We start from the raw sequence: 21,041 nt of genomic DNA on the forward strand, positions 1-21,041 counted from the left end.
ATCTGTATGCATACCTACATATCCACGTGTTTGTCTACACCTGCTGCCCGGGGGCCCACGGCTGGACCTCGCTCACTCTCTGGCCAGCTCCAGCTGAGACGGCCATCCCCGGAGGCGGCCTCTGTGGGGGGGCCCCCGGCTCTGGGGAGAATGCGTGGGGGCGGGTTCGTGGCTGGGGAGGGGGTCTGCCGCGCCCTGCTCTCCGCTAGACAGACTCCTGGAGGCCCAGGCTGCTCCTCAACGAAGCGTGAAGCCTTCCGAATGAGCCATTTGCCCACAAGACCCATGGTGATGGGGCACGAGGTGGATTCTGGCAAATGCTGGAGGCAGCCAACGAGTCCCTGGTGGGGCTTCCGGCAGGTTCCAGGGGCCCCTACGGGCCCGACAAGCAGCCGCGTGCAAGCAAAGCCGTGGAGCATGGCTCTGGGCAGCAAAATCCTGGGAGGCGCATCCCCCGAGATCGGCTGTCTCTATAGCTGGTGGTTGCGTCCCTGCTCCCCCCGCAAAAGCGGGGAAACGCACTGGGCTGGCGGGGAAGGGGGGGGTGAGGCATGAGAGGCGGCAGCCACGGGCTGGCGGCAGGTTCACTTCCTTCCAGCGGCCCTCGACACCCGAGCCACCCAAGCGGAGGGCCCGAGGCCCAGGAAAGGCATGGTTCTGAGCCCCACGGCCGACGGGTTTGCGCAGCATAGGCGACAGCGTCACTCCCTTGGGGGCCATGACACGTGGTAGGATTTATGGGGAAAACAAGACAAGGGCCTATAAAACCTCCGTGATTGACAAAAGGCCAGTAATGAGTCCCACAGAATGAAACCGTATCCTGTCCAAAGACTCGCGAATGCGTGATGCATAAGGTGAGAATAATTATAAATAACGAAGCCGAGGACGTGGGGATCCAGCCCTTCCTCTCCTGAGCCACCCGATGGCGTCTGGTTCCCACCTGGTTTTTAAGGACACCGACCCGGCCGGGATCCACGCCAGTGAGTGCTGGGAGCTCGGCGAGGTGGGGCCCTGGAGAGGTAGTCCGCCAGACCCCCAGTCCTCAGAGACATCCCTGAGCCCCGTGACAGCAAACCCTGCTTCCGAAACCACAGCGGGGGCTTGAAATGAGCTCAGGCAGATTGTGCGGAATCTGAATTGTGTTCCTATCCTGAAGGGGAGTGGGCTTTTCTGCAGACGGTATTTATTTCTTGAAATCACAGCAAAGCCCTGCTGTGCTCACCCTGGTAGACGAGCTAGGTTGGCCTCATGCAGTTGGTCTTCTTGGCGGGATGGAGGGTTCTGGTCAGAAGGGCCGAGAGCATTTGTGAGGAAGACAAAACGCACGCTCCTGGACAGAGCGCGGCCCGCACGCGCAGTCGGGGCCGGGTGTCTCTTTCAGAGTCCCTCCTTTGGTCACACACGAACGAGCGAACAAAACCCCAGCCCCGTGGAGCTGCCCCGTCCCCGGCCTCCCCACCCCTGGAGGCCTGCGGGGCTCCGCCACCTCCCCCTTGGGCCCCCGCCCCTCCTCCCAGCCTGCACCCCTCTCCTGGGCTGCTCTCTGCAGAGAGACCCGCAGCAGTGCTCCCTGAGAACCACCTGCCACCTGGCTCGCCTCACGGCACGGGACACCAGCCCAGACACTAGCTGGTCCCGCCCGTGGTCTTCCCACCAGCACCTGCAACCCCTGCCCGTTCTCTTCAGCCCATGCCTGCGGGGTGGGTATGAACCGAGGGCTGCAGAGGCCACGGCACGGCCTGGACTCATTTGTAATCGTCTGGCACCTTCAGAAAAGCGACAGAACGGTCCGTCCCTGTCTCCTGGGCTGGGGTGTCCCCGTCTCGATGGCCAGGCCAGGTCAGCACGTGCATCCTGGGGAGTGCCCCCGGGACCCCACAGAGACCGACGGTGGCCATGCCGGGTCAGCTGGGTCAGGGCACTCAGAAGGTACTTGGGACAGAGAGGCGGCAGCTTCTCAGAGCCTGGCTCGCTCCGTAGCCTGACCCCAAACGGTTCTGCCGCTGTGGGTCCCAGCTGGTGCACAGGTGCTGTGACAGCCCGGGCAGACTGAGCCACGTGTGCCCCTGGACCTCCCCCCAGAAGGGCAGGGTGCTCAGCGCCTTCCTGCTGGATCCCCTCCTACTCTGTCTCCCGGGCTTCAGTGGGGACAGCAGCCACGGTCACTCTGGGCCCCTCTCTGGCCCTGCCCTGGGCTGCTATGCTGCCGTGGAACCCCAGCCCCACCCCTGGGCCCTGCAAGCACGCCGGCGCCTGGGGTTCTCCGCGGGACGTGCAGGGTCACAGAGCCGCGGGGCAGGCTGTCCCTCAGAGGGTGTGCACGCCGGACATCGGCTCAAGTCATGGCCTGGAGGCGCGTCGGTGACCGAGGCAGTTTGAGACTGTTTGCTCTTAATACATCAACACCATTGCACCAAAGGTGCACAGACAGACGAGTGTACATATGTACAATTCTCCAGGGTGTTTCCTGGGAAAACCCAAGTGCCCGGGCTGACCTTGCCTTCTCGGCCCCACCTGCCGGCCAGGGCCCTCTGGTCATGGTGCACAGGCCAGCCCGGATGCCGTGCGGAGCTGCCCCTGCCCTTCCCCTGAGCGGGCCTTGTACTCCAGGCCCGAGGCAGGGAAGTCCCTACGACCTGAGCCCCCGAGGCCACCCGCTCCTCAGAGCGAAGAGTGGGCAGGAATGCCCGTTGTCTGTGCGAGGGGCAGGACGAGCTGTGTGTGGCACTCGCCGGCCCCTATAGACCTTAGCTCCGAGCCCGGCACCCCGGCACCCCGTGAAGGGTGGTCTGGTCACCAGGGAGCAGACCCTATGGACAACACAAGCCAGGGTCAGCAACGAATTCAGTCAAGTTCCAATCAGGCCAGTGGGAGAGAAAGAGAAAAGAGAATCGGCGAGGCAGCCCACAGACCAAACGAAGAAGAAAAACTACACAAGCAAGCGTCCCAGCTGAATTTTTCTTGACCTACCGTGTGAACAGTACCTAGCTGGGCAGGCCCCGGTGACTCGGGGGGGCTGGGGAGACCCTCACCCACCCGGGGCGGGGGCGCGAGGCAGAGCACTTCTGCCATATGCCTAGCTGGTGCTGGAGTCAGAAGCTTCCTGACCACAGAGCGGAGGCCGAGTTTCCCCAACGAGAATGTCATGCTCCCCGAGGTGTGACCTCAGAAGGGCTCCAATGGGCAAGGTCAGTCCCAGCAAGAGCGACCTTTCTGACATCAGCCACCCGACCTGGGGGACGTGGGGCTCTAGAGGCCCTTGAAATGCCACCCAAGCCGGAGGCTCTCCATGTTACCATCAGTAAGGGCTGATCTCGCAGACAACGGGTGAGACTGAGCTCCGGAGCAAGCTTTGGGCGGCAGAGCCTGGGCCGCGGAGCTGGGGTACGCACGCAGCCAGGGCCTGTGGGCTCCCCACTGCCCCTTCCTAGGGGCTTGGGGACAGCCTGCCCCCCTGCAGGTCTCAAAAGCAAACCTGATGCTGCTTCCTGATTACAGTGCTATTTTTAAGGCTTAATCTGCCCAGTGACAAAATCCCACCAGACTCCTTCCTGGGCACGACAGCTCGGGGGGACAGAGTCCCAGGGGGGTAGGGATAATGGCACATGACAGTCTGTGTGGAGAGGCGCAGGAAGGAGCAGCCCGAGGAGCCCGAGCCCATCTCGGGGCCCTGACATTTTCGTGTCCCGACGTGGGTGTGGGGAGAGCCTGCCCCATACAGGCCTGTCACGTCCCTCTCTTCCGGAAGGCACAGTCCCAGTGTGTCCTGCTTCCTGCATGGAGGTCGGAGCACACGGTGCCGGAGAAGATGCTGGTGGGGAGGAGGAGGCGCCGTCGGGCGGCTCCAGACAGGGCAGCTCTTCCCGGCTCAGCGCCAATGGTGGCCAGGAAGCCGCTACCCAGCACATGTGTTTGCAGGGCTCGCGGCTGTCCCCATCCCGGGCACATGCGTCTGTCCGGCTGACCCTGAAAACCAGCCCAGAGATGAAGCAAAGGCTTCAGGATTCCTACACAAACAACCAGACAAGCGACAAAACCAAACCACAGAGAAAAGCCAAAGAGAGCGCGGAGCTGTGGGGTAGCTAGTTCTTCCCTAACGAGACGAATTACTTTCCAATTCTGGCCACTATGTCCTCTAGAACGTGCCTCGTCCTCCGAACCCTGAGCTCCCCGGCAGAGCCGGCGCGGCGTGAGGGCCCAGGGCCAGGGCCTACGGCGGGGAGGCGGTCTTCCTCGCGGGTAGCGCCGGAGCGACGACAATCTCATCCGAGTCGTCCGAGCTGCCGTCATCTGTGGGTGGAGGCTCCGTGGGCTGTGGCTGCGGTCGCGGTCCCGAGGGAGAGGACGGCCCTGCGAGGAGCAGAGGGGGCCGTCACCCCAGCAGCTCGGGGTGAGACAAACCCTCAGAATCGGTGTCACAGCAGCCACAAAGCCACCTCAGCCTCCCAACTCGGCTCTGAACATGTTGGCCATTTCCAGAAGGCCAACACCTGCAAAAGGTGAGGGCTGGCCGGCAGTGAGCAAGCTCGAGCTCGGGCGGGGTCTCTCGGGGCCACCTGCATGGTAGGAGCCACCTTCCTTGCCCCCAGGCCCCCGGGCGGGGGAGGCAGGCAGGACCAGGCGGTGCCCAGTGCGCGCTGTGAGCTTTCCAACGGACCCCCACCCCCCCAACCTGCTGCTTTCTTCACTCGCAATTTCCCAAATCCTCAGTCCACACTGGAAGGGGCGCCGCCGACCACCTGCACCCTGAGTGCCGGCTTGGCAGAGGGCGAGGGAGGGAGGCAGTGGGGCGCCTACCCCCAGGAAGGGCCGCACTCTGACCGCTTGGGGACCAGGCAGTCACAGGGAAGCCAGCCCCTGACCGCGGTAAGGAGGGCAGGATACCGCACAGCCGCCTGCCGGCGTGAGACCGACTGGTCAGCTGTCCTCTGGACTTCGGGGAAACTACTACAGGAGAGCCTCAGGCCACTAAAACACCCGTTTTCACGCTTATCTTCAGTTTTTTTCTCCACAAGCACTGTCACAGTCGGACCACACAAGGGCTGGATTCCCACTTTCCCCGCAGACCGCCCTGCGGGCAACCGAGAGCGCTGTGTGCTCACCGGCTCTGCGGCAATGCCTCTCAGCAGGGGGACGCGGCTGCCCCTTGAAGACGACACATGCTCAGCTGCAGGAGAGGGCGGCCTACGCAGACGACAGTCACCAAGCGTGGGGTCAGGTGAAATCAGCATGAAGCTGGTTTCTGGAGGACAACGTGAGCTATGGGGGGCCTGGAGGCTCTAGATGACAGCCCCTCAGGCTCTGCGGGCTCCACACCCCTGCACGGCCTCCATGCACACCTGCGCGTCCTCCCTGCACATCCGCGCCTCTTCCCTGCACACCTGTGCGTCCTCCCTGCACACCTGCACGTCCTCCCTGCACACCTGTGCGTCCTCTCTGCACACCTGCGCGTCCTCCTTTCACACCTGCGCCTCTTCCCTGCCACCTGCACGGCCTCCATGCACACCTGCGCATCCTCCCTGCACACCTGCACCTCTTCCCTGCACACCTGCGCGTCCTCCCTGAACACCTGCGCGTCCTCCCTGCACACCTACACGTCCTCCCTGCCACCTGCATGTCCTCCCTGCACACCTGCGCGTCCTCCCTGAACACCTGCGCGTCCTCCCTGCCACCTGCACGTCCTCCCTGCACACCTGCACGTCTTCCCTGTTCCCCCCGGTGCTGTTCGCATTTGCTCCTTGAACTTTGTACATGGAGCTTGTGAAGCAAATACCAAAGTTCACAGTTTGCAAGCTCTGACAGGCTGGAAAGCGAGTGGTGATCTCCGGGTCAGACATGGCGTCGGTTCAAAGCCTCAGCTCGGGCACGAGATCCTCCAGGACCCAGCCCCAGAAGGGACGGGGTGGCCAGGCCCCCCTCTGCACCCAGCCACGGCCTCCCCCACTCACCAGAGCAGGGCTGCAGGGCTGCGGGCTTCCCCAGCCCCCACGGCCCCGGCGCCTCGTCCTCGGCCGCTGGGCCCTCCACGGTCTCCCCGCTGCTCGCATCGCTGTCCCCTTGACCTGAAACAACAGCACGTTCCAGGCACCGGCCTTACACAGAGCCGGCAGCGGACGTGGACAGGGCTTGTCACCTCCACCTGTCTCTCTACCCCAAAGGGCTTTGGCTCAGAAAACTGCTTCCTTCTGTAGTTTGTCCTGGAACGAAGCACCGCCCCCACCAGCACCTGCCCTTCCCGGATTCCATCTGTGCGGCGGAAGAGCGCGAGACGGAAAAGTCCTTCCCGCGAGCGCTGCGTGGTGACCGCGTGCCACCCCCACACATGAGACCACAAGACGTGTTTCTGGGTCCAACGACAACGTCAAAGCTCACGACACGGCCGCCCTGCTCATCTCCAGCAGCGTTACTGAGCACGAGCGAGCACAGAGGGAGCTTCCTAACCAGGGTGAGGGACCGTCGGACTCACGGGGCCCGAAGAAAATGCTCTCTGGACCCCTGCCAGGTCCAGAGATTTCTGCACTGTTCCTGGACCGCAACAAGACGGAAAAGCAAATACAAGCAAAGGTTTACTTAAAACCAACAAACAGGAAAAGCGCTGGCCCAAAGGAGGGAAACCATGCAGCTCCAGTGGAGCCAAGAATAAAAAGCAAGAGACACACAAGTCACGAGGCTCCAGCCATGTGGCCTGTAGGTGCCTGGATGCTGCCGTGACAGGTGCCGGAGCTGCCTCCCGCGGGCTCGCCTTTCCCTGCGGCCCGAGGAACAAGGGATGAAGCCAGGTGCGGGAGTCTCGGTGGAAGCCTCTCCCCACTGGCCGCCTTGCTCAGCATGCAGGGGTCGCCCTGGGACTGGCCCCCATGCGTGCCCACACACCCCAAGCTTCCGGGGCAGTGGCCGCTCTTTGCTAGGTGCTCAGAGGGCCCCAGCTGCCCCTCGCATGGAAATTCAAAATGAAATGAAATTACCAGGGGAAGCAGGGCAGGACGCAGCTGGTGGCTGGCGGGGGGCGGCCAGAGCGGCTCTCCTCCTGGAAGCTGCAGTGGCAGTTCTCTGACTGGAGGCACTGCAAAACACAGAGACCGGCCGCTTGGACTTTACAGAACACCCCCCTCGCCTGAGGCCCCTGCGGGGCTCACGGATGCGCTGGAAGCCAGCAGAGCCGGCACAGGTGGACTGCGAGGGGCACGGGGGCATCCGCCGTTGGCCTCCCAGGCACACGCCGAGGTCAGACCTCAAACGCCTTCCTCTCCCAGTCTCTCGTGCCCACTGCCATCCCCAGGAACATGGCCACTGGCCGTGCAGCTCTCCCCCGCCTGGCCGTGGCTGGCGGCACGGGGACAGACCCTGACCTGTGTTGCGCCCCCGGCCGTCCCAGCTCACCCAGAACCAGGACCGTGAGATTTGGGCTCCACCGTTCTCCTCTGGCAGAGAGGAGGCACAGACTGAAAAGTGACAGGTGGACTGGGCAACAGAGGGAAAGCCTGAGCCTCCTGCCCTCGTGCCCTGAGAGATACTCCCTTCACCTTGCTGCAGATCCCGCTCGGCCCGAGTTGGGCTGGATGGGGTCTGAGTTTCTGTGGCTGCGGCCCCAGCAGGTGAGAACGAGTGTGAGCTGCTGTGTGAAGGGCCTGACAACACCCACATCCCCCTGAACGCTGGGGTTGCACCACATTGTTTTTTAAAGGGTGATGTGTTAGGACAAGCAAGGCCAGCCTACAAACCGGTGGGGACCAGAACCACACGGTGTCTAAACCCTTCCGCTGGTTTTCCCCCAGCATGAGGAGCCATTCCAGAAGGCCCTTCCCGAGGGCCGGAACTGGCGAGCCCCCCACCTGCATGCACAGGAGGAACTCTGCACGGGCATTTGTGCTTGGGCGATGGCCAAGGTCCTGGCTCCCACGCCCTGCGCCTGCGCGCTACAGGCTGGCCCTGTGGACGGGCAGCTTCCTGAGCCGTCTGTGGCCTGCGTCTCCCAGTGACTCCGAACAGAGGGGGGCCTGCCAGTTGGACTCACCTGTGCCTGACCCGTGCCAGGTGCGCCCGGAGGATGGACTGGATGGCAGTGATGGCCTCCTCCTGCCCCGGGTCGTCCTCGGCCTGGACGGCGGGGCTCGGAACACGCGGTGGCGGAGGGTCCTGCGGCGACGGCAGTGGGGAGGAGAGCCGTTTTGGAGCCTCTGCTCACCTCCCAGGTGTGGCAGGGCCCCCGGCTGGCCCCCAGAGAGCCAGGAGAGCGCAGCCCTGTCCCAGGGGGCTCAGCGGTCACTATGTGCTCAGCAGCCTCCTGACGCTCAGACTCTAGCGACTTTTAAAATGCACATCCTGTCATTGTCACAGAGGAGGGACGGATACAGGACACGCTTATCTTTACTGGGTTTTCAAGCTTCTGTCTAAATTATGAGACGCACATGCTGCCTAATGTGTGAGCGCCTCAAAGCCACGTGGCCCCGAAGTTAAATCCAGGCGGCGCTTGCCCCAAGGCTCCGCCGTGGCCCCCACAGACAGTAAGGGGCCAGGTAGGACATGAACACTCAGACGCCACGCTGCCCCAGCTGACGAGGCATGAGACGGGACACGGAGAGACGGCAGTTAGCGCCCCCGCCGCCTCTGGCCCCTCAGGGTTACCTGGCCGGGCGGGCTGGGAGGGCTGGGGGGTTCTGAAGCATACAGCTGGCTTGACAGTAGCTTCACCCGCGCTAGGTGTCCCCTGAACGCTGCCTGGAGCACCGTGGCCGCCTGGCAGGGAAGGAGGAGAGAGGGAAAGGGATGTTAATTCCCCTGGAAGGCGGCAGGTGCAGAGGCAGGGGGTCTGGAGGGAAAAGCTCTCCCAGCAGAGAAAACGATGTCTCTTGCTGGTGCACAGCCACGGCCTCTCTGTCACCTGCCCAGCGCCTCCCGCAGGAAGAGGTGCACCCATCGTCCTCGACGGAGGCACGGGCGCCCCTTCTCACAGCAAACCACATCCTGTGTTAAGTGCTACTACGTTTAGCGGCCAGTACTTGTCTGCGATGCACACGCAGGTATGTCTCCACATTGGGAAGTCAATCCCGGGCCACATGCTTTCCATACACGTCCTCTAAAACCAAGCAGGGCAGAGCATGCTCTCAAACTGTCGCCACGGAATTATCTATCCTCTGACCTTAATCTTAAGTGCTTTCTTCACACACACGGATGCTCTGTTAAGTTCTGAGATCAGTGTTCTGGATTCCGGGCGCAGCCTGGCTGGACACGTCACAGCGTGACAAAGGGGTTGAGCTCCCACCGCGTCTTTGGGGAGTGCCACCCAGTATACTGGGGCCTGACACGTCACATGTCCGGAGGTCTAGATGCCTCCAGAATCACGGTCACTAAGAGAAACACCTTTGCTTTGTCATTACTGGAGGCAAGGTGAAGATGTCCTGAACTCGGGGTTCAGAAATAGGCCCAGCGAAGCGCGGTGAGAGAACCCTCCTTCAGGCAAATTCAAACAAGCAGGTGCACGTGTAGACCGACCCGCGGGGCTCGCTGCACACAGACGACCTGGGTCGAGGGCTCATTACGGGCCACACGGACTGGGGTGACGGCTGCTGACATCATAGCCACCAGCGCCCGGCAGAAGCCAGCCCAGCCGCAGCCCTACACAGGGGTCTTGTCGCCTTGCCTGGGGAGGTGAGGACACTCAGGCCCGCGGGGGCCCCGGGAGACCAGCAGCAGAACACGACAGTGCATGCCGGCATCAAGTCCTTCGAGGAGTCCCAAACCCACCCATCCACCCACTCATTCCACAAATATTTGCTGAATGCCGACCACGTGGCAGGCACCGTCCCAGGAACTGTGGATATAGTGGCATAAGAGCAGAGGTGGTCTCTGCCTCCGTGGAACTTACATAAATTGCAGTGGGAGACAAGCAATTTAAAACGAGCAAAATATCAAAATGTCACGTAGGGATAAAAACTACGAAGAGAAATAAAGCAGGACACGGGGCTTGCACGGGGTGTTCAGAGAGCGCGTCTCTGAGGAGGTAATGTTTCCTGCATGAAGCAAGGGGGCAAGACACGCAAGCGTCTGGAGGAAAAGCCTTCTAGGCAGAGGGAGCAGCGAGTGCAAAGGCCCTGTGGCTGGAGTAAGCTTGGTATTTCCAAGGAGTGCTGAAGAAGCCTCCAGACCGGCTAGAGGAGAATGAGCAGGGCTGGCGGGGGCGGTAACTGGGAAGTGTGGCACGGAGGGTCTTTAGGCAACAGCTGTGGATTTCGTTCCGAGTTTGGGAGCGAGTCATGTGCAATGGTGGGTGTTACTTAACATTTAAAACATGCCGCCCTGGAGGCTGCCTGGGGAACAGGCTGAGGGAGGCCAACAGCAGCAGCAAGGGGCCGTGCGGGTCTCCACGGCAGTCTGGGTGGCTGGAGACCTCATTGGTCCCAGCGCCCGTCACGACATGTCCTGCAGCTCACACAGACCTGCTCTCCTCCCGGGCAAGCCGCACTCCTGCACACACCTGTCTTCTGCCTGCAGCCCGTCCCTCTCGGCCTGGGAGCCCCACGTTCCCCAGACCCTGTGCCAGGCCTTCCCCAGAGCCCTAATGCACGCCTGCCGCCCTGACCTGCAGTGACCGGTCTCGACACCTTTCTGAGCCCCGAGGGCCTGCCGGGTTACCCGACCTGAACTGACGACCGAGAAGTGCGTGGAAACAACGGTGGAGTGACTGAATGACTCTGAGCGTGTGAAGTCATCCACATAGTCATCTGATGCTGGTATCAGCCGGGGCTGGTCTGATTTCACAAAAATGTGCCCGAGACACCCCACCGTGACGTCATGCTAGTGCAAGAACACGTACTCGGAACAGGTGAAATAAGCCTCGCTTACCTCCGTCAGAACGGCCTTGTTTTTCTGAAATAAAGAGACAGATTATGAATTAACAAGAGGATGAAATTTTCGCAATACAGCGGTCATGCCCTCATCCTGCCCCTGCCCCCGTCACCAAGGATGGAAAGCAGAGCCGGGGTAGCAGGACGCCCCCCTCAGCGAAAGCCCCCTCCTCCACCCTCAGCCCAGGATGCTCCGCGCGTCTGTGCCCCCCTCCTGGCGGATGGTGCTGAGGGACCCAGCAGCCGTCGCCAGACGGCCAGCTCTCTCTGGCCCGTCACAGTTAGAGACGGGCCGCGTCGGTGGGGCCTGCGGCTCTCGGCTGGCCTGCGGCAGCTTTCCGTGAGGTGCGACTCACGAGCACCGCCATGTGTGCTGGTCTTCGGCCCCAGGTGAGGACGCCCCTTCCCCAGCCAGAGCTGTCCTGACAGGGGTGCCCTCTCCGGACGGACGGTCACACCATGGCTGGGCACTGCCTGCCGGAGAAGCTGCAAAGGGGACCCCCATTCACGGGTCTGGGTCACTGGCTCTCAAACCTGACCTGTCGTCAGAAGCACCCAGGGACTGGAGGAAAAAGGGTCAGCCACACCCAAGGCTGAACAGTGAAGTCCTTCTAGTGGGGAAACCCCAGGATGACGCAGGTGCCGTAGGGGACAATGACCACAGTCAGAGTGCGTGGCCCGCAGCTGTCACGAAGAGGATGTGTCCCTTGACAGACAAAGGAAACGGAGTACAAGGACCAGCGGGACGTAATATGAAGGAACGAACGAGTAACGGTAACAATCAAGACCGGTGAAGACCATGCGGGGGAGCAGACGTGGACGGTACCGGCGAGGATGTGGGCTGAGCTGCAGAATGAGGAAGTCTAACATTAAGCCTGAAAAGAGCAGAAGTGGAGAAGTGGAACCATGCTGTGACCCGAGACAGATGGGAAAGATGGAACTGTGCTGCCTGCGGAAATGGACCGAGTCGAGGAGGCACCCTGGACCGCGGCTGGCTGCAGGCCACATTGAGGGCAGCCTGCCGCTCGCCTCGAAGCGTGGCTGGGTGTGGGGTGCCACTGCACTGGCCAGGAGGGCTCCAGGTGGGTCCAGGGCCTTCCTCCTCACGGCCTCAGACACCCCAGTACCCCGAGGCGCGTCCGAGACGCGCAGACCAAGAGGACCCTGGACTGAGGTCCCAAGACCCTGATTTCCAATCAAGTGGCCTTTCAAATGTTTTATTTTCAGATGAGGTACATGCATTTGATTTTTCTGAGTTTTTTTAATGCAGAATCCTGAAGAAAGAACTCAACTCATGAGTCAAGAAGTCAGCTGTGCCCAGCTCCTGGAGGGGGGAGCAGTGGGAGCCAGCACAGGTGACCAGCCCCGCCCGGTTGGTGGGGAGCAGGGAGCTAGGGCACCGTTCTTAGAGCACTTGACGTTTTGTCTTTTTAAAATTAATTAATTAAATTTGAGAGAATTTTACATTTTTAATTAATTACTTAATTTGAGAGACAGAGCGTGAGTGATGGGAGGGGCAGAGGGAGCGGGAAGGAGAGAATCTCAAGCAGATTCACCACTGAGCGTGGAGCCCGATGTGGGGCTCGATCCTGTGAGCGTGAGATCATGACCTGAGCCAAAATCAAGGGCCGGCTGCTCAAGCAACTGAGCCCCCTGGGTGCCCCACATTTTGTCTTTTTAATTAAGCAAAGGACTGATGGGAGAAGGGTGAAAGGTGAGGGAAAAGCGTCACAGACAGACAAGTGGCTCAGAAATGGCGAGCTCCACCCACACCGGGGATGCAGAGGATGGGGAGCTTGGGACACCTTCTTGTGCCGAAAATAAGGGTGTGCCAGCGAGACGAAAGGCACAGGAGCCAGACCCGAGCACTCCCACTGACCAAATGTGGGACACGAACATGGAAAGAAAAACGACTCATTAATCTTCAAAGCAGCAGCGCTCCCTCCCCTCAGAGAGAGCCGGGGGAGAAACTGGCGGGCCTCCAATCCCCTGCTCTGAATCAGGGTTTACTTAGTACTTGAAGGAAAACAGCAAAGCTTTTAGCCTGCCTTTTTGGAAGACCATGGAGCTAGGCCCTGCTGACCAGCCGTAGAGAAACCTGCTTCACAGAAGAGTGCCAGACGCTAAGTATTGGGGGGTCTGAAGTCACCCCACAACCGTGTGAAAGGATGGGCTGAACCATAGTACGTGAAGGGTGTAGAGCCACCGGTGAAAGGTGGGGACCAGGGTTCACAGAGGCCACTCTCCCGACAGACTGACGGCTCACTCTCAAGGGAAAGGTGTTTCCTCACAGCAGCAAGAGCCAGCAGCCGCGACGTTACCCAGTGCCTGCAGTCAGACACACGAACGGACCACCTAGTCTCCCCAGAACCTGAAGGGAGGCCATGCGCCCAGCACCCCCTGTGGGAGCGTGCTCTTGCCAAAAATGCCTAACCTAAACCGAGTCCAGCCTGTACCCCTGACTCGCCACGTATGGGAAGTAAAGGGGACAGAGGCACATGTGAAGGGCCACCATGAGGACACAACTGGGCAGATGCAGGATGCAGGATGCCCTGCAGGAGACTGGCCAGCGCTCTTGGATAAGAACGTGACTTTAAAGAGAGAAGAAGGTGAGGGCTGATAAACCGCACTGCGGACTGTATACAACCAAAGCGGAAGCTTTCATTGGATGTGGGGCAAAATCCAACCTTGACTGCATCTGGGATTGGTAAAGACAGCTGAGTGGCATCCTGGGGCACGGGGAGAGATGTGACTATGAAGGGACACCGGAGGACACGAGAGAACCTCTGCCACGTTTCGGGGTGTCTGACGGCGTGGGCTGTGGTCAGCGAGATGCCCACATCTTACAAGATGCTGAAGATTCACAACATCTAAGACTTACTCTCGCATGGTTGTGCAAAGAAACGATCGGTCTAGAACAGAACTATGGCTGCATGTTAACTACTGTTGAGTCGAGGTGGGGCAAGAATTTGTGCAGTACCTTCGTGAATACACGGAGTTCATTCAACTATTCTCTGTCCTGTACATTCTCGTAACAAAAGCTGGGAAGAAACAGTAGTTTAAGAAACTCTACGGACAGCCTTCTAGAACTGAGATCTTATGCTATTCAGACCGGTGGAGAACTCCAGAGTTCTTGTTGGTTCAGCCAGGGAGAAAGGGCCCTGCTGTGTTCTGCAGAACCGGGAGCCCTTTGCAAGCACAGTTCGTCCAAGGAGACCGCCACCCTTACCCTGGGAGCTCAGGAGAGGAGCCCCTTTCCTCCCTCCACGAGACAGCATGGGGGTCCCCCAGGCTCCATATTGGTCACCCCACTCCTCCCCATCACCCACTTCCCCATCCCCCTCACCTGCCATCATCCCACTTCCCTACCCCCCCATCACCCCACTTCCCCTGCCCTGGGCTCCTCTCTCATCACCCTACTTTCCCATTCTCCCCCCACCCTCCATCACCCCACTTCCCCTGCCCCGGGCTCCTCACCCATCACCCCACTTCCCCTCCCCCGGGCTCCTGATCCCACACCCCACTTCCCCTGCCCTGGGCTCCTGACCCCACACCCCCAAGCACAAAGGCACTCAGCACAGACTCACAGCCCCCGGTGTCCGGGGTTGGAGATGCATATGCTAAGCTTTGGTGGTGGTCTTCCTGTCCCCTAACCTACAGGTGGTGTCCTCTGAGGACAGGTTTCTCGTAGGCAGGTGTCCTCGAGGCAGGTTTCTCGTAGTCCCAGTAAAACAAACCACAGCCCGAGCGGCTGCCCCCCAGGCAACTCCAGAAGAGGGGCTACTCTGGGGGTTTGGATTCCCAGTTGTTTCTGCAATGGACACACCTGACTGTGGATCCCGTGCTCGGGCCATGCTCGGGGGCACAGGGCAGGGATTCCAGAGTGCGGTCCGGGGCTGCACCCGGAGTGGGTCTCCCTGGGAGCCTGCCACCCCGCTGCTGCGTGCACCCGGTCCGTGAGCTAACAGAGGCTTCCGGACAAGCCACTGCTGTTTTCCACCCGGCCAACGACCCTGCCCCTCCTCTGAGGACAAGCTGAGAGGGAACCCACCCTCCGCTTCCTTCCCTGCAGGACCGAGTCCTTCCACCGCGGGTCCCAGTGCTCGTCTGTCCCTCACCCCCCATGACGTCTCTTCAGCTGCGTCTAGTCTGTCCCGCATTCCCACCCACGCCCGCGGCACCTAGCTCACAGCCCACACGGCACAGGGACAGCATCCACGGGCTCTCACCTGGTGTCGGTACACCTTCCACCGGGTCTGCAGGATCCTGGCCGCCGTGTCTCTTCGCCCCTCGGAGCAGGTGGAGGGGGGCCGGGAGACCTCCTCGCTTGTATCTGGCTCACAGTCCTGAGGAGAGGGCCTGCTGGTGGGAAGGGAAGGTCGGGGTTCTTCTGGGGTCTGCAGAAATTCAAGGGATAAGGATGGTTAAGCGGGGCAGGGAAGATGGGGATCGGGTCAGGCGGCAAGATATTGGCATAACACAGACGGAGCTCGTCAGACTAGAGTTCTTAGTGTGGAGGGAAATCTGTACCCACACGTTCAGCACGCCGAGCAGAAACAACGTACGGCTAATAGACGGACTGAAGTCGGCTCTCATCCCTCTCCCCAGCCCCGGTGTGGCGGTGCTCCCCTGGGAGGACGGCGGGGTGACAGCACAGGGCCGACGGGCAGCCCTGTCCATGCTGCGACGTACTTCCCGAGCTGTGACATACGTGTTACTGCACGGTCACCTGCTTTTCGGGGGTCCTGTGTTTGGTGTTTTAGTCTAAGACTTGGACAGAAACAGGACCTCTGGGATTAAAGGCAATAGATTTCTAGCTCGGTTTTCACCGTGAAAAGAAGCAAGAAATGCTATTGTGACCATTGAAATAACCCTGATATCTACCACACTTGAGCGTCCAAATTTTTTACCTGCAATGTCATCTCTCAATAAAAATCAGCACACTGGACTAGCCTCCTCATCACAGGGGACCCACGTTGCTGGAGAACACCCTCGCGATGAACGAAACGTTAACCGTGACCCTATCCCAGGTCTGAGGAACCCGGGCCCCCACCCAAGCCCCCGTCCCCACGAGTGAATCAGTCACTGTCACCAGTCCCTGCTGGCATGTCCAGTTACTTCCCGCCGAGATGCCTGACACCCAGCCGAGGAGGGACTTATCTCCTCCACAGTCCTGACACCTCCCACATCACAGCTCCTCCGTAACGACACAAGACCTGTCACCGCGTGGCCTGTCCCAGTGTGAGCAAGAGTCACATTAGTCATCTAAAGATAAAGGAACACTCACTCAAAAACTCATGGCAAACAGCTGAAGGAATTTTAAATTTTGATAGACATAGCAATTCCTCGAGGCAACCGTTAGAAACTGACCCCTGTCACCCCGTTTAAACCTACGACTGATCACTTGCTCCCAAAGCTGAGACCTGAGTCCCCCATTTGGAAATGCCTTTCCGGCAGGAAAACACCCAAAGCCCGTTATAATAATATACCTGCCTGTTAGAGAAGATTCCGGCAGCACCGGAAGTAAAGCAGTGCTCGTGAGGCCCCCGCACAGAAGCAGCCGTGCTTGAGTAATCTGCTCGGACGTTTTTCCAGCGTAAGTTTTTTCTAATGTCAGGGGATCAATGCTATGGCCTTCCCTGGAGAGGGCTTTGTCACAGGCGGCCTTCTGAGTCAGCAAACAGAGACCCCGACCCCCCCACCCCGGCAGTGGCTGGACGGTGTCACAGTGTCCCGCTGTCCCACCGGCAGATGCACCGCTCACCCACGGGTCTCCTGTCCACAGTGTCTGCACCACGACCGTGAGGCTTGCCCCCGTGGCTGTGCAGAGAGCACGGCTCCTTCCCTTGGCCCACTCCTTGAATGAACAGTGGGGTCCACGATCTGCTCCTGCCGTTTATAGGGGCACCAAGCCTCCAGGTTGGATATGATGCCCCAGTGAGTACTGAGCGTAACCACGACACCGGGCAAACCTGAAGCCGCTGTCCGGGGACGCGGAGACAGTGATTAAGGATTCATTCCTTGAGGAAAAGAATGTTCATTGGGGCTTCGTACCGACACGGCTGCCATGCCTCGCACTGAGTTAGTGGAGGACCAAGATCCCGAATGGCTGGGATGAATAGGGAGAGCAGCACGCCTGCGGTAAGATAGTCGGAGAAGCGAGCCTGAGCCTCGGTACTGGATCCCCCTGGACATCAGCGGCAGGCCTAGGGCGCGAGGAGCCCGCAGCCAGGGCCACCTTCCCGATGGCGGGGGCACGTTAGTGCCCGGGGCAGAGACGGGGCTACAGTGACTCCGTCTCTGGAGCACAATGAAGAGACAACAGGGGAAACTTGCTTTCCTTCCCACGTGAGTGTCTACGGGAACCCTGAGCGGGCCTCTCTGCAGAGGGAGGGGTCTCAAGAACCAGAGAAATTAAAACTAGCAGAAGAATCTATGTTGGCTTCTGTTGGGTGCCTCCCAGGGGTCAGGATCCCGGACAAGTCACAGGTGGGTAAGCCCTGCTGTTTCAGAGCCCAGGGAGCACCCGCGTGGGAAGAAAGGGGGCCCCTGGCAGCGATGTGTCCCCCAGAGACACGTAAGCTCGCCTCTGCCGCACACGTGACAGCCCTGGCCTCCCACCTGCCCGGGGCAGACAGCGAGAGCGCCCTGGAGAGTGACAGTCGCACAGCGGCTCGCTTCAGGACGCGGGCCGTGAACCAAAGCACCGGGAAAGCCAGCACAGAAAAGCATCCCGCAGAGAACACAACAGTATGCTTTACCGAACAACAGAACTAGTTTCCAGAGGGACTGGGAAGGACTCACACTGTCCAGCCCTCACAGCTGGCCAGCGGGATGAGCGGGCACCAAGGCCACCGCGCGAACTCCGCGGGCTCCCGCGAGCGCACGCCACCACACGGCCTTCTCTCGCCTCCCGGGTACGCTGCGGCTTGTCTCGATTTGCAGCCAGAGCTGCGCTCATCGTCTTCTCCGCATTCCCGAAACTTTCAGCTCTTTCCTGGTTTCGAAGTACACACAGTGTCCTGCGGTCAAACAGCCTCCCAGTGGAGACTCCCGCTAAATTAGCCTCAGAAGACAGAAGCCAGCCCTGATTTCAGCCTCGGAATGCGTGTATTTTCACCCTCAGCAGAAACTCGGCCCCCGAACCCGGCCGCCAGTGCCCGCCTCTGTCAGGTCACTTGCTAGAAAACAGTCAGTCGCCTTCCGAAGCAACACAGCTTCCTGGCTGAAGCGTGCGCCAGGCAAAGCCCCGCCATCCTGGTGGGTCCCCCAGGTGTTACCGCGTCTGCAGCAGACAGACAGACGCTCATGGAAAGGGGATCACAGAGAGGCCATCATGTGCCCTCTGCCGTGTCAGACACTAACCAGCTCGGCATTATCTACCGCGCGTCTGCATGGTGGTGTCCTCTGGGGGCACACGGCAGCCACAGGACTGCAATACCTCTGTTATCCATGTTGATAGATTACACCTGCCATCTAAGAAAACCCATCAGCTGGGAAAATGGATCAGCAAGGAGCCACCAGACGTCCAAGTACCAGCGGCACCAGGCCTGTGGGTGCCAGGGGCCGAAGGTGGTGCCGGGGTAGCCCTCATGGCCACACAGACCACCTCAGTTGTATCTGCCTCCACGAGGGGATGGGGACAGCAGGGCGGCGGCCTGCACTCCCCTCTCATCTCAAACCCGCCATTTGCCACACACGCATTCAACACCTGGCAGGGCGCACAGCTCGGTGGCAGGCACGGCCCCCAGGAAGATGCCCCGCCGTAGCGAGCGCTCTCCCCGCCAGGCCGTCGACGTCACAGTCTGAAGCTTACATTAAACACACAGGGCGGGGGACAGGAGGTCCTCACCCAGCGTCACTCCTTCTCACCCATGAATGGACACCCCCTCATCGGACGATTAGACTTTCTGCATATGTGAAGTTTGGGGACAATCTTCACTCAGTTTCACTATCTAAGATTCAAACGCTCGTCCAAAAAGTCACTTAACTGACAGTTGATCAGTTCAGAGCCCTGGATTCAACACACGCACTTTGTGGAGATCGATGGGGACGACAAAGGGGAACTGGACTGTCAGCATCGGAGTCAGGAGAGCCGGGGGATGGGCCCCCCAGAACCGTCCGGCCCTGGCTGAGAGCCCTGCGGCACCCATGCAGGAAATCCGAAACCCAGCTGAGCCATACCTCAGGACTCCTCTCCACGGGGTGGTCTCTCTCTTCTCTCCTGATTTCTTCCAGTTCTTGATACTTCTTCGTAAGTATTTGAATTTCCTCCCTGAAGTGGGAGGGAAAAGAGGACGTCTTACTCATCATCACATGGGGGCCCACGTCTATATGTGATGGCAGCGAGGGCCGCACGCGGGGCTGGCAAGGCCACCTCTCCTGCAGTGACCTGGGGCCCCTGCTACCAGCCCCCTGCACCTCGGCCGGCACGGGGTCCCACTGTGGGACGGCGCTCTGTGGCCGTGTCCGCGGCCGGCCAGCAGCCCCAGGAGGGCAGGGCCGGAGGATCCCGGGGGCCAGCACTGCCTCTGGGACGTGGGAAGAACCAGACAGATCCCGACAGCAAGAGTGACGCACGGGCAAGCAGCACTTGGAGTTTTCAGGGCACGGAGTGAATGGAAGCAAATACAACTTGCGCCCTCGCTACAGGTTTCAAAGGCAACGCAAGAACAGCTCTTCCTGTGCACCTGCCCTTTCTTTCTCCTTCAGTCCTGCCTCCCGACAAAACCTAGTCACGGTTCTCTGGAAAATAAATATTCTTACTCGTTCCAGCAATCTCTGTCTTCCTCATTATTCTGAGCGGTGACTATTTCTGCTCAGGGTTCTAACTTATGTTGGGGGGCATTTCTCACTGAGGTGAAGTTTGTAGAACATAAAATCCGCTAGCGTAAAGTACAGGATGAACGGGTTTCCGTGCACTCGTGGCGGCGTGCCACCATTGCCACCAACGCGTCACCCCGAAGGAGTCCCATGCCCGTCAGCCGTCCCTTCCTGCTTCCCCGCCCTGAACCCCTCTCCGTGACTTTGTCTGCGTGTGTCGGGACCCTACGGTACGTGGCCCTTCCTGTCTGCTTCCTTCACGTGGCACGATGTGTGGGAGGCTCACCCACGCTGTCATGTGTGTCAGAACCTAGTCCTTTCTGTCCCTTCGCGTGGACGTACTCCCATTTCTTATCTGTGCCTCAGCTGATGGGCTTGGGGCTCTTTCCCCTTTCTGGAGGCCGTGAGCAACGACACGGAAGAAGCAGGAGGCACCGTCCCGGGGGTTCCCGACCCAGGGAGTGGCAGCGAAGGGTGTGTGCAGAGGCAAACCCCAGCCTGGTGGGGGAGAACCCTTTCCCAGAATTGGGACGTTTACTCTGATGGACGCGCAGAGTGGCGGACTTGGGTTGGGGTTATGAAAACCGCTCTGGAAGCCGCACGGAGGGAGGCGGGAAGCGCCTGGAATCCGGTGATCTCCTGACGGCCTGTGACTCTCGGTGCACTCACCTCAGAGCCTCCTCTCTCCCTCTTCTGTCCTCCTCGCCTCCCTTCACGTCCTCCAGCTCCTTCTGCAGGTCAGCGTTGGCCTGCAGCAGCTGCCTCACCTCGCACCTGAGCGCACAGAACCAGAGACATTTCAGTGTTCGGGGACGGGACCACGGTCACACCGATTCACGGGCCAGGAGCTTTCCGAAAACGTCACGCCGCCCAGCTTCCTTCCTTATGACAGTGGACGGACACTGGGTCTCCTGATATTTACTGAGCACCTGCTATGTGTCTGCGACTGCTCGGCGCCCGGGATACCGGGGTGAGGAGACGCAGATGGGCAGCGACCCCAGACGGGCTGGGGCACCGCATTATCCCAATGGTCACGCAATTGCTACGTAACCCCTGAGATGAGTGCTCGGGGGGTCCTGCACGAGCCACACGGGGCTGCCGCCTGAGCTGAGCCATTGACCTCCAACTAAACTGCCTCCCAGTGGGCTTCCCTGGGTCCCACAGGTGGCACACGGCTAAGAACACCGCTCCAAGAGGAGACCTCGGTCTGACCTCAGCTCCACTGCTGTCGTGGGACCAAACTCTTCGAGGTCCCTTAAACTGCTTATGAATCAGAGGAAACACCTTGAGTGTCCCACAGAGAGTGTGTCACAGAGCAAGGGCTCGGTAAGTGGAAGCTCTTATCAAGCCAGATGACAGCGGAAGAGACTATAG

The 21,041-nt window shown here is 60.2% G+C and overlaps 1 protein-coding gene across 3 annotated transcripts in view; it reads right to left on the reverse strand.

The window, feature by feature from the left end:
• Positions 1-2,362: 2,362 nt before the first annotated feature.
• Positions 2,363-21,041, reverse strand: part of IQCE (IQ motif containing E) — a 46,241-nt gene continuing 27,562 nt past the window's right edge. For all 3 annotated transcript variants that reach the window (XM_040634700.1, XM_040634699.1, XM_040634701.1), the window contains 9 exons: positions 20,337-20,441; positions 19,029-19,119; positions 15,074-15,241; positions 10,843-10,866; positions 8,626-8,736; positions 8,015-8,136; positions 6,966-7,063; positions 5,949-6,062; positions 2,363-4,350 (listed from right to left, as the gene is read on the reverse strand). In XM_040634700.1, coding sequence (XP_040490634.1) covers positions 4,211-4,350; positions 5,949-6,062; positions 6,966-7,063; positions 8,015-8,136; positions 8,626-8,736; positions 10,843-10,866; positions 15,074-15,241; positions 19,029-19,119; positions 20,337-20,441 — 973 coding nt within the window. In that variant the 3' untranslated portion in view covers positions 2,363-4,210. The remainder of the gene's footprint in view (positions 4,351-5,948; positions 6,063-6,965; positions 7,064-8,014; positions 8,137-8,625; positions 8,737-10,842; positions 10,867-15,073; positions 15,242-19,028; positions 19,120-20,336; positions 20,442-21,041) is intronic.

The sequence above is a fragment of the Ursus maritimus genome, unplaced genomic scaffold (genome assembly GCF_017311325.1).
Source record: "Ursus maritimus isolate PB19 unplaced genomic scaffold, ASM1731132v1 scaffold_2, whole genome shotgun sequence".
NCBI lineage: Eukaryota > Metazoa > Chordata > Mammalia > Carnivora > Ursidae > Ursus > Ursus maritimus.